The sequence below is a fragment of the Lithobates pipiens genome, unplaced genomic scaffold, assembly GCF_037356315.1.
Source record: "Lithobates pipiens isolate NorthernLeopardFrog02 unplaced genomic scaffold, aLitPip1_a1.2 Scaffold_16, whole genome shotgun sequence".
Classification (NCBI taxonomy): domain Eukaryota; kingdom Metazoa; phylum Chordata; class Amphibia; order Anura; family Ranidae; genus Lithobates; species Lithobates pipiens.
Genome location: NW_027507748.1, coordinates 163906378 through 163921778, shown reverse-complemented (window position 1 = coordinate 163921778; position 15401 = coordinate 163906378). Strand labels below are relative to the sequence as shown.

The 15401-nt window shown below is 42.6% G+C and overlaps 1 protein-coding gene across 12 annotated transcripts in view; it reads right to left on the bottom strand.

Annotated features, from left to right (window-relative positions):
* Positions 1 to 15401, bottom strand: part of MAP7D2 (MAP7 domain containing 2) — a 202876-nt gene that overhangs the window by 20650 nt on the left and 166825 nt on the right. For all 12 annotated transcript variants that reach the window (XM_077480724.1, XM_077480728.1, XM_077480723.1 and 9 more), the window contains 3 exons: positions 9966 to 10098; positions 6088 to 6292; positions 1503 to 1607 (listed from right to left, as the gene is read on the bottom strand). In XM_077480724.1, coding sequence (XP_077336850.1) covers positions 1503 to 1607; positions 6088 to 6292; positions 9966 to 10098 — 443 coding nt within the window. The remainder of the gene's footprint in view (positions 1 to 1502; positions 1608 to 6087; positions 6293 to 9965; positions 10099 to 15401) is intronic.

The window sequence follows — 15401 nt, the reverse complement described above, 5'->3', positions numbered from 1 at the left end:
GCAGCCCTTTACCATGATATCGCTCTGTCCAATGACGGAGCGATAACTATCAACAAACTGGCGTCACATTCAGTTCTCTCTCTCCTCGCACCAATCATGTGAGGAGAGGAGGGAGAAGCTGCCCTAGCAGTGCCACATCTGTGGCCATTTGTGCCAATACAGTGTCCATCAGTAAGTGCTCATCAGTGCCATCCTATCAGTGGATCCTCAGCCGTAAAAATGTGAAAAAATTGCGTTTATTTTCTTTCCATTTTCCAAAAACTTTTGGGAAAAGAAAAATGACATGTTCAAAAGACTCATTGTGCCTCAGAATATAAGTTGGGATGTTTTCTTTCCATAATGGAGTCATTTTGTGGGCGTTTCCATTGTCCTGGTGCTCTAGGGCATTCAAAAGTGGGATAGGTTGTTTGGAAATTATGTGTGTAAATTATGTCCCTAGACCACTTGACAGTGCTACCTGCATGTTGGGCCCCTGTATGTCGTCATGCTGTGTAAGAGTCTCTACTCAGGAGTAGCAGAAGAATGTGTTTTGGGGTGTAGTTTTAAGTATGCATATGCCATGTGAGAGAAATAACCTGTTAATGACAATTTTGTGAAAAAATGTAAATAAAAAAAATAAATCGTTATTTTGCAAATAATTGTGGGAAAAAAATGTAAACGTGAAAAAACTTGCCATGTCTCTTACTAAATACCTTGGAATGTCTACTTTCCAAAAAAGGGGTCATTTGGGAGGTTTTTGTACTTTCCTGGCTCGTTAGTGTCTCAAGAAATGAGATAGGCCGTCAGTACAACAGGTGTGAACAATTTTCAATGATTGGCACCATAGCTTGTAGACTAACTTTGACAAAGTCCAAATAATACACACTGATTTTTACCAGATATGGAGCAGTCTAAATTGTGGCTAAAATTTATGAAGAAAAATTACTATTTTGCTTAATTTTATAATGGAAACAAAGAAAATGCATTTTTTGTTTTAAAAACACAATTTTTTTTAATCTATAGCGCAAAAAATAAAAAACCCAGTGGTGATTAAATACCACCAAAAGAAAGCTCTATTTGTGTGAAAAAAAGGACAAAAAAAATCATATGGGTAGAGTGTTGCGTGACTGAGTAATTGTCAAAGTGTGACAGCACTGAAAGATGAAAATTGGCCTGGTTAGGAAGGGGGTTTTAAATGCCCCCTTCCTAAAAGTAAGACCCACTAAATGAAATAAGCTAAAACTAAGCTACATTCACCTAACAAACTGGAATCCCCTAAATAAATGCCCCCCCCCCCAATCAAATTTTACATAAGCAGCTCAATGAGCGAATATGAAAGCTTCCACTGAGGTGAAATTTCACCAATGGTAAAATTGGTAAACACGCCAAAATCACTCTGTTCATCCCTATTAGTCATGTTGATCACCATGTACTGATGTAATCATTATGCTGTGACAGGGCACGATAATGCCGATGCAAGCATTTTCTGCCAATACATATCCAGTAAACAACAGAAGGCTTACCTTCTTTCTCTCCAGTCGTTCTTGTTCAATCTGCTGTATGATCTGTTCTCTCTCTACTCTCATGGCTTCTGCTGCTTCTCTGGCCCTCGTTTCAGCCTCTTCTTTCTAAGAGTGAAACAAAAGTGAGTCACAAATAAAAACACTAGAATAAATAAAAACATGCAGGCAATAAGCACAGCATACAGGCCAGATTTTCATATAACAGTGTACTAAGCTTTCAAGTCACATTAAAGTTCTCATGTACAGTATTACAGGAAATGCTTCCAGAAAATGGCAATAGCCTTGGCTGTCATGCAGACCCATTATCTTGAAAATCCAAGGTTTCCTGAAATGGGAAAAACACTTTTTTTTTCTGTATTTATAATTACAGTGAGACTAGGTGCCACCGTCTGTTTAAAAAAAAAAAAAAGTCCTCTGTGCTTTGCAATGATTTAGTAGAGGCCTTTATGGCTGAATTTTTATTTTGCGTCCAAAGTGTCAAAACATTTTATGACGTGTACTGTATAAATCATTAAACTACCACCACATTGATCACAAGCAGGATTTTTGACTTTTATATAATTTATGAAATGCACATAAACGAATCTTTGTAAAAACAAAACAAAAAAATGCAGGAAAGCAGCAATAAACTGACTTCTCAAAGATTTGGATCTAGCCTAAAAATACAAAACTCAGTAACCAGGTAAAGCCATTTTACTTACTTACACCAGGAGGTTGCTAGACTGGTCCATGCAACCTCTTTTCCCCTGTGACTGAAAATTGTCTACCTCAGACTGGTCTAAATTCTGGTGCTAGAAGATTAGAAAAGAGCTCTGCCCAGTATTGGCACTTGCTGCAGGTATGGGTGGGACAATTATACTTTGTTTGCATTGCTGGGCTCATTCTTGCAGGGACTTAAAAAGCTTCCCATTCAGATGATTTCCCTTCACTTCCTGTCCCATAAACCAAAACAGGAAGACAAAGTAAATCCCAGCAAATTAAGGGAATCCCTTGGGGCCCTCCAGGTCTCTAGAACTGGTGTCCTCATTGGAAGATTTCCTGTGTATTACTTTTCTGAGGACATCTCAAAATCTGGAATTTTCTTTTACGGTCACTTTCAACGATAATGGTAAACAGGACAAAGAAAGGGTGAATCTCCCCAACAGGGACACAGGCAGCAATTAAAACTTACTTGGTGGTCTAATCTCCACTCTGTCCAAAACTAACAAAAAAAAATAAAGTTTTGCCTTTAGTTCTACTTTAAATGCCTTGCATATCAGGTTTAACTTTGGGGAAACATATCAATACTTAGAATAATTTTGATGGTTCAGCGTCACACAACACCTAACAAATATGGCACCACATCCCTGAGAATTTGAAGCATAAATCAAAAAAGACAGGAAGGAAGATTAGAGATTTTGGCGGTGCAGGTTAACAAAGTATAATTAAGGTACAAAATTTGTAGTACAAATATTTATTAAGTTTGAAGTTAAAATCAAATAGCAAAATATGCTTAAAAAGTACAGGATAATACAATACAGTGGTTGTTCTTGTTAAGCACACATAGTCCCGACATGTTTCGCATTAGGTTGCTTCTTCAGGGGATGTGTGAAAGTTTGAACAAAATCTAAACCAAAAATACAAAATAATATAGTAATAAAGTATATCACAAAATTCATAAGTGCAGACATGAGAAAAAAAAGGAAAAAAAAAAAAAAAAAAAAAAAAGGGACACACATACATCAAACCCACCTTCAACCACTACGTTGATGGTAAAGTAGGGGAATTGTCCACCTTAGGGGTTAACTGCAGCAGCGCTGAATCGCAGGGGGCTAAAAAGCCAACCCAGGAAAACTAGTAATAGAAAAATTATACGGTAGAAAATAGAATTTTACTTTTGGAGTAATTAAAAATTCTTTAGTACATGGCATAATCTAAAGGTTGCTAAAATAAATCAACTTATAGGGGTGAAAAACCCTCTAAAAGTACAAAAATTGAAAAGAGTAGTACAAAGGTATTTTAATTCCAGATATATTACTTACATGGATTGGATTTACATGGGTTGGTCGTATTTAAAAAAAAAATTGAGCACTCAGGGAGACACACCTGCACGGAAGTACCAGCTGGGTGGCCAATCAAAAGAAAAAACAAAGCGAAAATTAGAATAGTTGGGTAAATAAGATACAAATATCTCAACATGGAGGTGCGTGCACCAATATCTAAGTGTTATAAAAACACAGACATTCAAGCATATAAACACACGCTGGAAATTACACAGTGGCATCCCAAAGCGTAGAGTTCTAAGCCAGGGAGTCAATGCGGACATAAAAGGAAATATGGCAATAGCCCAGGTGTGGGGGGTTAAAAGTCAATCAGAAAAAAAAAAAAAAAAAAAAAAGATTGACTTTTGATTGACTTTTAACCCCCCACACCTGGGCTATTGCCATATTTCCTTTTATGTCCGCATTGACTCCCTGGCTTAGAACTCTACGCTTTGGGATGCCACTGTGTAATTTCCAGCGTGTGTTTATATGCTTGAATGTCTGTGTTTTTATAACACTTAGATATTGATGCACGCACCTCCATGTTGAGATATTTGTATCTTATTTACCCAACTATTCTAATTTTCGCTTTGTTTTTTCTTTTGATTGGCCACCCAGCTGGTACTTCCGTGCAGGTGTGTTTCCCTGAGTGCTCAATTTTTTTTTTAAATACGACCAACCCATGTAAATCCAATCCATGTAAGTAATATACCGTATATACTCGAGTATAAGCCGAGATTTTCAGCCTCTTTTTTGAGGCTGAAAGTGCCCCCCTCGGCTTATACTCGAGTCATCGCTGTCTGCCTGCTCGATCAGCGTGTCGAGCAGACAGACAGCGGACATTCTACCATTCAAACGCCGCGCCTCCGCCTTCGCCTGTGATAGGCGGAACACTGAATTTCCCAGCAGCCTGTGTTCCGCCTATCACGGACATCGTCTCATCCTCGTACTACGGACGAGGATGAGACGATGTCCGTGATAGGCGGAACACAGGCTGCTGGGAAATTCAGTGTTCCGCCTATCACAGGCGAAGGCGGAGGCGGAGGCACGGCGTTTGAATGGTAGAATGTCCGCCGAGGCGCCGACGAAGAGCGGCGATCCTGGCAAGGCACGGGACAGGGGCAAGGCAAGGCACGGCACGGGACGGGACGGAGGCAAGGCACGGGACGGAGGCAAGGAGGCAAGGCACGGGACACAGGCTCGGGACACAGGTAGGCTGGACACACACACACACACACACACACACACACACACACACACAGGGATGGATGGATACACACACACACAGGGATGGATGGATGGATGGAGACACACACACACACACACACAGGGATGGATGGATGGAGACACACACACACAGGGATGGATGGATGGATGGAGACACACACACACAGGGATGGATGGATGGATGGACACACACACACACACAGGGATGGATGGATGGATGGACACACACACACACACAGGGATGGATGGATGGACACACACACACACAGGGATGGATGGACGGACACACAGGGATGGACGGACACACAGGGATGGACGGACACACAGGGATGGACGGACACACAGGGATGGACGGACACACAGGGATGGACGGACACACAGGGATGGACGGACACACAGGGATGGACGGACACACACACAGGGATGGACAGGCATGTCTCACCCTCGGCTTATACACGAGTCAATAAGTTTGCCAGTTTTTTTGGGGGTAAATTGGGGGCCTCGGCTTATATTCGGGTCGGCCTATACTCGAGTATATACGGTATCTGGAATTAAAATACCTTTGTACTACTCTTTTCAATTTTTGTACTTTAGAGGGTTTTTCACCCCTATAGGTTGATTTATTTTAGCAACCTTTAGATTATGCCATGTACTAAAGAATTTTTAATTACTCCAAAAGTAAAATTCTATTTTCTACCGTATAATTTTTCTATTACTAGTTTTCCTGGGTTGGCTTTTTAGCCCCCTGCGATTCAGCGCTGCTGCAGTTAACCCCTGAGGTGGACAATTCCCCTACTTTACCATCAACGTAGTGGTTGAAGGTGGGTTTGATGTATGTGTGTCCCTTTTTTTTTTTTTTTTTTCTCTTTTTCCTTTTTTTTCTCATGTCTGCACTTATGAATTTTGTGATATACTTTATTACTATATTATTTTGTATTTTTGGTTTAGATTTTGTTCAAACTTTCACACATCCCCTGAAGAAGCAACCTAATGCGAAACATGTCGGGACTATGTGTGCTTAACAAGAACAACCACTGTATTGTATTATCCTGTACTTTTTAAGCATGTTTTGCTATTTGATGTTAACTTCAAACTTAATAAATATTTGTACTACAAATTTTGTACCTTAATTATACTTTGTTAACCTGCACCGCCAAAATCCCTAATCTTCCTTCCTGTCTTTTGATTTATATATCAATACTTACATACAGGCCTGCCATGAAAACAACAAAGTCCTTGCTCTTTTTCAATGTCAAAAATGTGAAAATGTGTGTTCACAATCACTTTACCAACAATAATCAAAAGGTTACCTACGAAGATGCCATTATATCATGTACCTGCTTTTCCAGATAGGCCTGCAATTCCTTTTCTTGTTTTTCCTTCAGGAGTCTTTCTTCCTCTGCTTTTCTGTTTGCTGCTTCGTCTGCTTTCCTTCTGGCTTCCTCCTCTTCTTGCCTTTTCTTCTCCGCCAGCAAAGCTGCTTCTGCTTGTAGACGTTGCCTCTCCTCCTCTGCCTTCCTCCTCTCCTCTTCCTTCTTCAACCTAGAAGCACAGAGTACAATACAAGAAAATTGGATTGTTTTACAGGGAAGAAATAGGAAACATCTTGTGAAACATCAATAAAATGGAATTGGTTACCCTGGCACTTATTACTGGATCGGTTCATAACTAAAACTACAAATTAGTCTCCTTAAGGTGATCATATACATAATGTGGAGCTTAAAAAACCTGGTATGAGAAAAACGAGGAGACTGCTTTTGCTTCCGTAAATACTTGTGTTTTAAATACGTTGAAATCATTGGCCTGGAACAAGTATTAAGATATGAAGAGCTAACTCATTTGCTGCATGCATGTGTAAGGCCAATGACACAGAAGTATCAATAACCAGATTGCCATCATCTTCAAAACGAAGCAAATGGAATCCAATTTCCCTCATAACAGGAGAATAAAGCAAAAGACTAACTTGAGAGGATCAACACAACACAGGTAAATATGTGGCAAGTTATGCATTTTTGTAATTATGAATCCCGGTTACTAGACTAGCTATCCTTTTTAACACTTACTAATATTTAAATTACATTCTGCGATGTAAAAAATGAGACAAAGATAAATCATTATATAACATTTCCCACCTTTAATGTGACCTATAAACTGTACAACTCAGTTCAACAACAAACTGATTTTTTTTTAGGTGGAGGGAAGTAAAAATAAAAAAATAAAATAACATGGTTGCATAAGTGTGCACACCCTTAAACTAATACTATGTCGAAGCACCTTTTGATTTTATTACATCACTCAGTCTTTTTGGGTATGAGTCTATCAGCGTGGCACATCTGGACTTGGCAATATTTGGCCACTCTTCTTTGCAAAAACACTCCAAATCTGTCAGATTGCGAGGGCGTCTCCTGTGCACAGCCCTCTTCAGATCACCCCACAGATTTTCAAATCGGATTCAGGTCTGGGCTCTGGCTCGGTCATTCCAAAACTTTAATCTTCTTCTGGTGAAGCCATTCATTTGTTGATTTGGATGTATGCTTTGGGTCGTTGTCATAGCAGAAGCCTGAAGGTTTAGTGCCAATATTGACTGGTATTTAGAACTGTACATAAGTCCCTCTACCTTGACTAATGCGCCTGTTTCAGTTGAAGATAAACAGCCCCAAAGCATGATGCTGCCAACACCATGCTTCACTATTGATATGGTGTTCTTTTGGTGACTAGCAGTGTTTTTCGCCAACCAAATCTTTTGGAATTATGGCCAAAAGGTAAAACCTTGGTTTCATCAGACCAGAATACATTTTCCACATGCTTTTGGGAGACTTCAGATGCATTTTTTTCAGAATTTAGCCAGGCTTGGATGTTTTTCTTCTTAAGAAAAGGCTTCCATCTTGCCACTCTACCCCATAGCCTAAACATATGAAGAATATGGGAGATTGTTGTCACATGTACACTACAGCCAGTATTTGCCAGATATTCCTGCAGCTCCTTTAATGTTGCTGTAGTTCTCTTGGCAGCCTCCCTGACCAGTTTTCTTTGTGTCTTTTCATCAATTTTGGAGGGGTGTCCAGTTCTTGGTAATGTCACTATGGTGCCATATTTTCTCCACTTGATGACGGTCATGGCTTTTGCTGTAGGATGCGACTAAACAAATGTCAGGAAAGACCTACTAGAACAGCTGAACTTTATTCGAGGTTAATCAGAGGCACTTTAAATGATTGCAGGTGTGTACTGACTCCGCGACTTAATTCTGAACACCGCTACATCCCCAGTTATAAGAGGGTGTGCACACTTATGCAACCACATTCATTTTAGTTTTTCATTTTTACTTTCCCCCTAAAAGATTTCATTTTGTAGGTCACATTAAAAGGTGGAAAAAGTTCTGAAATTTTTTACATCAATAACTTGATGGCATTTTAACAGGGGTGTGTATACATTTTTATATCTACTGTAGATATAATGAACAACCTGGAAAGACAGGTATCTTATAGTCAATCTGTCAATTCCAACTTCTAACAGTAGTAGTGATCAGGTGGAAAACCACAGAAGTGGTTAGGATCATTAAAGTGATTGTTATTTTTAAATAAAAAAAAAAACTAAAAAAAAAACTAACTACTTACCTGCTCTGTGAAATGATTTTGCACAGAGCAGGCCAAATCCTCCTCTTCTTAGGTCCCTCGCCAGCACTCATGGCTACTCCCTCTCGCTGAGCGCCCCCACAGCAAGCATCTTGCTATGGGGGCACCTGAGCAGAGCCGCAGCTCTGTGTGTTGGGGGGGTTAGCCCAACCCCCTCTCTCTACTGACTGGCTGACTGACAGCAGCTGGAGCCAATGGCGCCACTGCTGTGTCTCAGCCAATTGGGAGGGAGAGTCCTGCAAGGCCAAGGCATCCGTGCAACTTTGCTGGATAGAGATAGGGCTCAGGTAAGTATTCGGGGGGCTGCAGCACACAGGTTTTTTTTATCTTAATGCATTAAGATAAAAAAAAAACGTCTGCCTTTTAACCACTTTACTATACCATGTGGGGAGCAAATACCAGAGCAAGAGTTTTGTAGTTAGATTCTTTTAATGTGGTTTTGATGGATATCTTAGACCAGGCATAAGCCACGGCATGCCAGTCAGGCAATTCCCAAATAAAAATGCAAATCTCTCTCCCATTGGGTCATATACAAATTTTGGTAGTTGGGACAGTGCGGGAAGCATATTTCACAGAAATTCATCCCCACAAAAAGCCTCTTGCTGGACAAGACAATTCAAAAAGGGTGAGCGTATAGGGCTCATCTATTAGGGCAAGCTTAGATTGTAGGAAAGATCTAAGTTAACACCTAAACTAGGGAGCAGCTGTAACTTAACGTCAAAATAGTGCAAGTAATATGGCTGGTTCCCGTTAAGATACAAGACAAGGAAAAATCTGCCCAATGCTAAAGATCTTCACAGAGGCGCTTAAAGTAAAAGGGGGGGGGGGGGGGAGAGTAACTGGCTCTATAGAGGTCCATGACCGAGGATGTTAATTAAATCCCTAAGAAAGGGGGCTCTTTTCCCATTGGAAGGTACAAGTATCCTGGAGGTCTCGTACAATCAAGGTTGTCAAGGAAATATTAAGGGCCTTCTTTGGGGAATTCAGGGACAGCCCCGAGATTTGAGAAAAATGGCTTAGCAATGAGAGTGACTTAGGCAGAGTCTTGTTTGAAAGCGTCACTAAGATCGGGTCGGGATCAGACCAGGGTGTAGGATCACTTCTTTAATTCAGTAACCTATAGCAATTAGCAACCAATCAGAATCTTCTTTGGAGCCTAAGAATCAAGAACCATATATAGGAAAAGGCTGGTTGTCTTTGAACATTGAATGTAATATGTAATTATATTCATATATTTTATAATGCAGTATCTATAGTACAGATATGAAAACTCATAGGCCACAAGTCTGTAGGCAAGCTGTTCTGATGCTTACAATAAAACGGTTTAAGCTCAGCTGTAAAAAAAAAAAAAATCTGCAGATCTCTCCAGATCTGCACAAAAAGATTGTATATTTGTGTGTACAGCTATGAATTTTGCTGGGTGTGCTACTTTAACAATACTTATGATGTAGTAGGAAAGTGGTTACCTCAACAGCAGTCACTGTCTGTGCCCATGCCCACTGCTAATATTTAAATTATTACAATGTAAATTTATACTATACGTCCTTATTATATTTTGCCTTTTGATCATCGACCTGACCCACCTTTCTGCCTCCTCGCGCTCACGTCTTTCTTGCTCTTCTTGTTCTTTCTGGAGTCGTGCCTGACGCCTCTTCTCTGCCAGTATCTTTGAAGCCTCATCAGCATCAGTTGTCCCTGCTATGGTCTTTCCAGAACCTGGAACAGGAAAGGAATATAAATTGCAGACCATGTATAAAGTCCCTCCAAACCCCTGTTGATAGGGAATGTGTTGTTGGTGAAAGTACAGCAGCAGTTTTTATAAGGCTAGCGCTGTCCACAGTGCTGAACCTGCTTCTTTTACATTTCCAAATTCATAGCCAAACAGGAAATGCCTGCAAAAAGAAATTCTTTGGGGACCCTCAGGTCACTAGGAACTAGTGTCCCCATTGGAAGAGTTTCCCTCCATTACATTTCTGGGGGGCAAAACAAAATGTGGGGGTTTCTTTTCCTTTCAATGATAATGGTAAACAGGACAAATAGGGAGAGTGAATCTCATTAACGGGGACACAGACAGCAATATAAACCGACAGGTGCTCTAATCCCTCTCCGCTCCATCCAACCCCCCCCCCCCCCCCAAAAAAAGAGAGAGGAAAAAAGTTTTACCTTGTGAAGGGGCACAATTCCTCCCAGTTACACCAATGACAGGGCACAATTCCACCCAATGACACCAACAATTGGGCAAAATGACATCAATGATGGGGCACAATTCCTCCTAATGAGACCAGTGATGGGGCACAATCTCTCCTACTGACACCAACAAAGGAGCACAATCCCTCCCAATGACAGCAACGATGGGGCACAATTTTTCCCAGTTACACCAATGATGGGGCACAATTTTTCCCAGTTACACCAATGATGGGACACAATTCCACAAAATGACACCAACAATTGGGCAAAATGACATCAATGTTGGGGCACAACTCCTTACACCGACACCCAACAATGGGGCACAATTCCTCCCAATGACAAAAATTGGGCCCAATGACACCAATGATGTGGCACAATTCCTCCAAATGAGACCAACAATGGGGCACAATCCCTCCCACTGACACCAACAGTTGGGCACAATTTTTCCCACTGACCCCAACTATGGGGCATTGTTTATTCCCACTTATGTCAGGACCTTTTCTACTCTCAATTGCTACAGTCCAGCCCCCCTTAAAGTGGAAGTAAACTCCCCTATCGTTTTCATCCATGGAAGCTGCCATCTTTGCCTCCATTTAATCTTCAGTTGCCACGGTTATGCACATGTGATCCGTTATGACACCAGCCATTGGGTGGTTTGACAGTTTGGTTGAGAGCACAGCCAATGTGCAGTTAGCATTCCCGGCATGCCATTTTTTGAAACTGGTTAAATCGATGGGTTTACTTCCACTTTAACCACTTGCCGCCCACCCTATAGGCAATTGACGTCGGCAAAGTGGTTTCATAATCCTGACCGGACGTCATATGACGTGATCAGGATTATGAGCCGCTGCGCGCCCCCGGGGGCGCGCATCGCGGCGATCGTTGTTGCGGGGTGTCAGTCTGACACCCGGAAACTACGATCTCGGTAAAGAGTCTCCGACGGAGACTCTTTACCATGTGATCAGCCGTGTCCAATCACGGCTGATCACAGTGTAAATGGGAAGAGCCGGTGATCGGCTTTCCCTCACTCGCGTCTGTCAGACGCGAGTAGAGGAGAGCCGATCGGCTGCTCCTCTGACAGGGGGGGTCTGTGCTGATCGATTATCAGCACAGACCCCCCGAGGATGCCCACACTGGACCACCAGGGACGCCACCAGACCACCAGGGAAAAGGTAATAAAGGTCATAATCCTCCCTAGACCACCAGGGATGCCAGTCAGCACAATGGGTGCCAATCAGTGCCCATAATGGATGCCAATCAGTGCCCACAATGGGCATCACTGATTGGCATGCATTATTGTTTGGCACTGATTGGCATCCATTACTATAGTATAACACCGATGCCGCCTATGAGTGCCCACCTGTGCCGCCTTTGAGTGCCCACCTGTGCCGCCTTTGAGTGCCCACCTGTGCCGCCTTTGAGTGCCCACCTGTGCCGCCTTTGAGTGCCCACCTGTGCCGCCTTTGAGTGCCCACCTGTGCCGCCTTTGAGTGCCCACCTGTGCCGCCTTTGAGTGCCCACCTGTGCCGCCTATCCATGCCCACCTGTGCCGCCCATCCGTGCCAATTTGTGCCACCTATCAGTGTCCGTCCGTGTCGCCCATCAGTGCCGCCTATCAGTGCCGCCTATCAGTGGCACTTCATTGGTGCCACATTGGTGCCCATCAGTGCCGCCTTATCAGTGCCCATCAGTGAAGGAGAAAACGTACTTATTTACAAAGTTTTGAAACTGAAACAAAAAAAACATTTTTTTTTCAAAATCTTCGGTATTTTTTTATTTGTAGCGCAAAAAATAAAAAACGTAGAGGTGATCAAATACCACCAAAAGAAAGCTCTATTTGTGGGAAAAAAATGATAAAAATTTCATTTGGGTACAGTGTAGCATGACCGCGCAATTGTCATTCAAAGTGCGACAGCGCTGAAAGCTCAAAATTGGTCTGGGCAGGAAGGTGTTTAAGTGCCCTGTATTGAAGTGGTTAAGTTCGAGGGACAGTAAACTGGCCCCCTGATTATAAGGTTTGGAGACCCCTGATTTAAAGTATAACTAAAGTCTTAAACAGAGTGGAGAGGAATCAGAACACTTGTCAGTTTGTATTGCTGTCTGTGCCCAGTTAAGGAAATTGATTTTCTCCCATTTACCATTATAATTGTAAATGAAAACAAAAGAAAATCCCACATTTTGGGTTGTAACCAGAGAAGTAATAGGAGGGAAAGTCATCCAATGGGGACACTAGTTCTGGTGAACCCCTTCAATTTGTAGGAATATCCTTTCACGCCCTGTTTGGGAATGAGACAGGAAGTGAAGGAAAAGCTCCACAACGGAACACGTGGCAAAAAATAAAAAAAATAAATTATAATTATATATATATATATATATATATATATATATATATATATATATATATATATATATATATATATATATATATATATATATATATATATATATATATATATATATATACATATACATATACACATATATATATATATATATATATATATATATATATATATCTTTGACAGGGGTAATAACCCTCCCTTGCTCTATCCAGAAAAAAATTTTTTTAGGATTTTTGTACTCACCGTAAAATTCTTTTCTCTGAAGTTCATTGACAGACACAGCAGCTCTTCTTAACCTTAGGGTTGTATCGCCCCTTTAGGAGAGGACTAGGCAGAATGTGTTAAAAACACCACATGCACAGTACCGCCACCACACACTGCATCCAGCAGCTCAGTTCATCAAAAGCAGTACAAACAGAAATAGGAGGGGTGGGTGCCGTGTCCATCAATGAACTTCAGAGAAAAGGATTTTACGGTGCGTACAAATATCCAATTTTCTCTATCGTTCATTGACTGACACAGCAGCTCTTCTTGACCTTAGGAACCTCCCCAAGCAGTGTCAAAGAAACGAGGGGTGGGAACAGCAAACAATAATTCCACCCATAACAACCAGAGCTCCTCAACGGAGGAATTGCAACCATAAACAGCCATCTGCAAAACCCTGCGGCCAAAGCAAGCATCCGAAAACACGCTCACATCAACCTTGTAAAATTTAGTGAAAGTGTGAATTGCGGCCTTATATACCTGAGAAACAGACGCTGGATGTCGCAAAAGCCCAAGAGGCACCAATTGCCCTGGTAGAATGCGCCGTAACAGGAAAGGGAGGAGCCCGTCCCCTTATGGCATAAGCCTGAACTACAGTCTGTCTGATCCGAGAGATGGTGGCTGGTGAGCCCGCCAGTCCCTTCTTTGGGCCAGCCACCAATACAAACAGCAAGTCCAACCTCCGAAAAGGAGCCATAGCAGACAGCTACACCCACAGAGCCCAGACCACATCCAGGGAATGCAAAGCCACCTCTTTAGGGTGTGACGGCCGAGGACATAAAGATGGAAGCACAAATGTCCCCATTTAGATGAAAGGCTGAAACAACCTTTGGAATAAACTAAGGCTGCGGACACAGCACAACCTTATCCTTGTGGAGGATCAAGTAGGGAGACTTGCAAGACACGGCCGCCAACTTGGAAACCCTCCTGGCAGATGTAACAGCCGCTAGAAAGGCCACCTTCTGAGAGAGTGTCAATAAGGGAATCTCCCTAATGTTTTCAAAAGCGTTTCTGAAGCACCAGATTCAAATCCCACAGAGGTAGCGGTAGCCGAATCAGAGGGGCCACGTGGCCATGTCGAACCCTCTGAACAAAAACGTACTCACCAATGAATTTAGCCGCCAAGGGTCGCTGAAAAAAAAAAAAAAAAAAAAAAAAGACAGCCAAAGCTGATATCTGCCTCTTAATGGTGCTGAATGCAATTTTCTGATCCAATCCTCGCTGCAAAAACAGCAGGATCCTGAAAAGTGAATACGTACGCGGACGCCACACCATCTCCTCACACATGGAGATGTACACCCCAAACTCCCCTCCCCTAATCGGTCAGGCTGGCATCCATTGCAATCACCATCCAATGAAGAGGAAGGAATGACTTCACGGACTGGAGGGCTGGAGACCTCAGCCACCCGAGCAGGGAATCCCTGACTAGCTGGCTCACCCGAATTTGACAATCCAGGGACGATGGAGATTTGTCCCATTTGGACAATATCTCCTTTTGCAAGACTTGAGTGTGGAATTGAGCATGCTGTACCGCCTCGAAAGTGGCTACCATGAGACCCAGGACTCGCATGCAAAAACACTGCGACAACCACCAGCGGGACACAAACAACTTTACAGCAGCTTGAAGAGTCTGCAACTTGTCCGAAGGGAGAAAGACTTTCACCTCTGAGGAGTCCAGAAGCAAGCCCAGGTACTCCAGGCGTTAAGTCGGCACCAATACAGACTTCTATAGGTTCAGTACCCAACCAAACTCCCGAAGAGTATGCATGGCGATTGCCACATACTCCCTTAACTCTGAGGAGGAAGCTGCCCTCAGAAGGAGGTTGTCCAGGTAGCCCATGACTGCGATCCCTCTCTGCCTCAGCAAAGCCGAAATTGGGGGTAGCACCTTGGTGAAGACCCTCGGTGCAGATGCCAGGCCAAAAGGGAGAGCTACAAATTGGTAGTGCTCGTCCCCGACCCCAAATCACAGAAATCTCTGATGCTTGATGCATATGAGGACATGCAAGTTCTTGATGTCCAGGGATGCCAGAAAATACCAGATGGAGTGCAGCAACCACTGAGCGAACCGATTCCATCCTGAACCTTTGTACTTTCACAAAGCTGTTGAGGGCCTTGAGGTCCAGGACCGGACAGACCCCTTCCTTCTTTGGGACTACAAACAGATTGGATTAGAACCGCTGAAACCTTTCCGGTGTCGGTACAGGTACTATCATCCCGCACAGC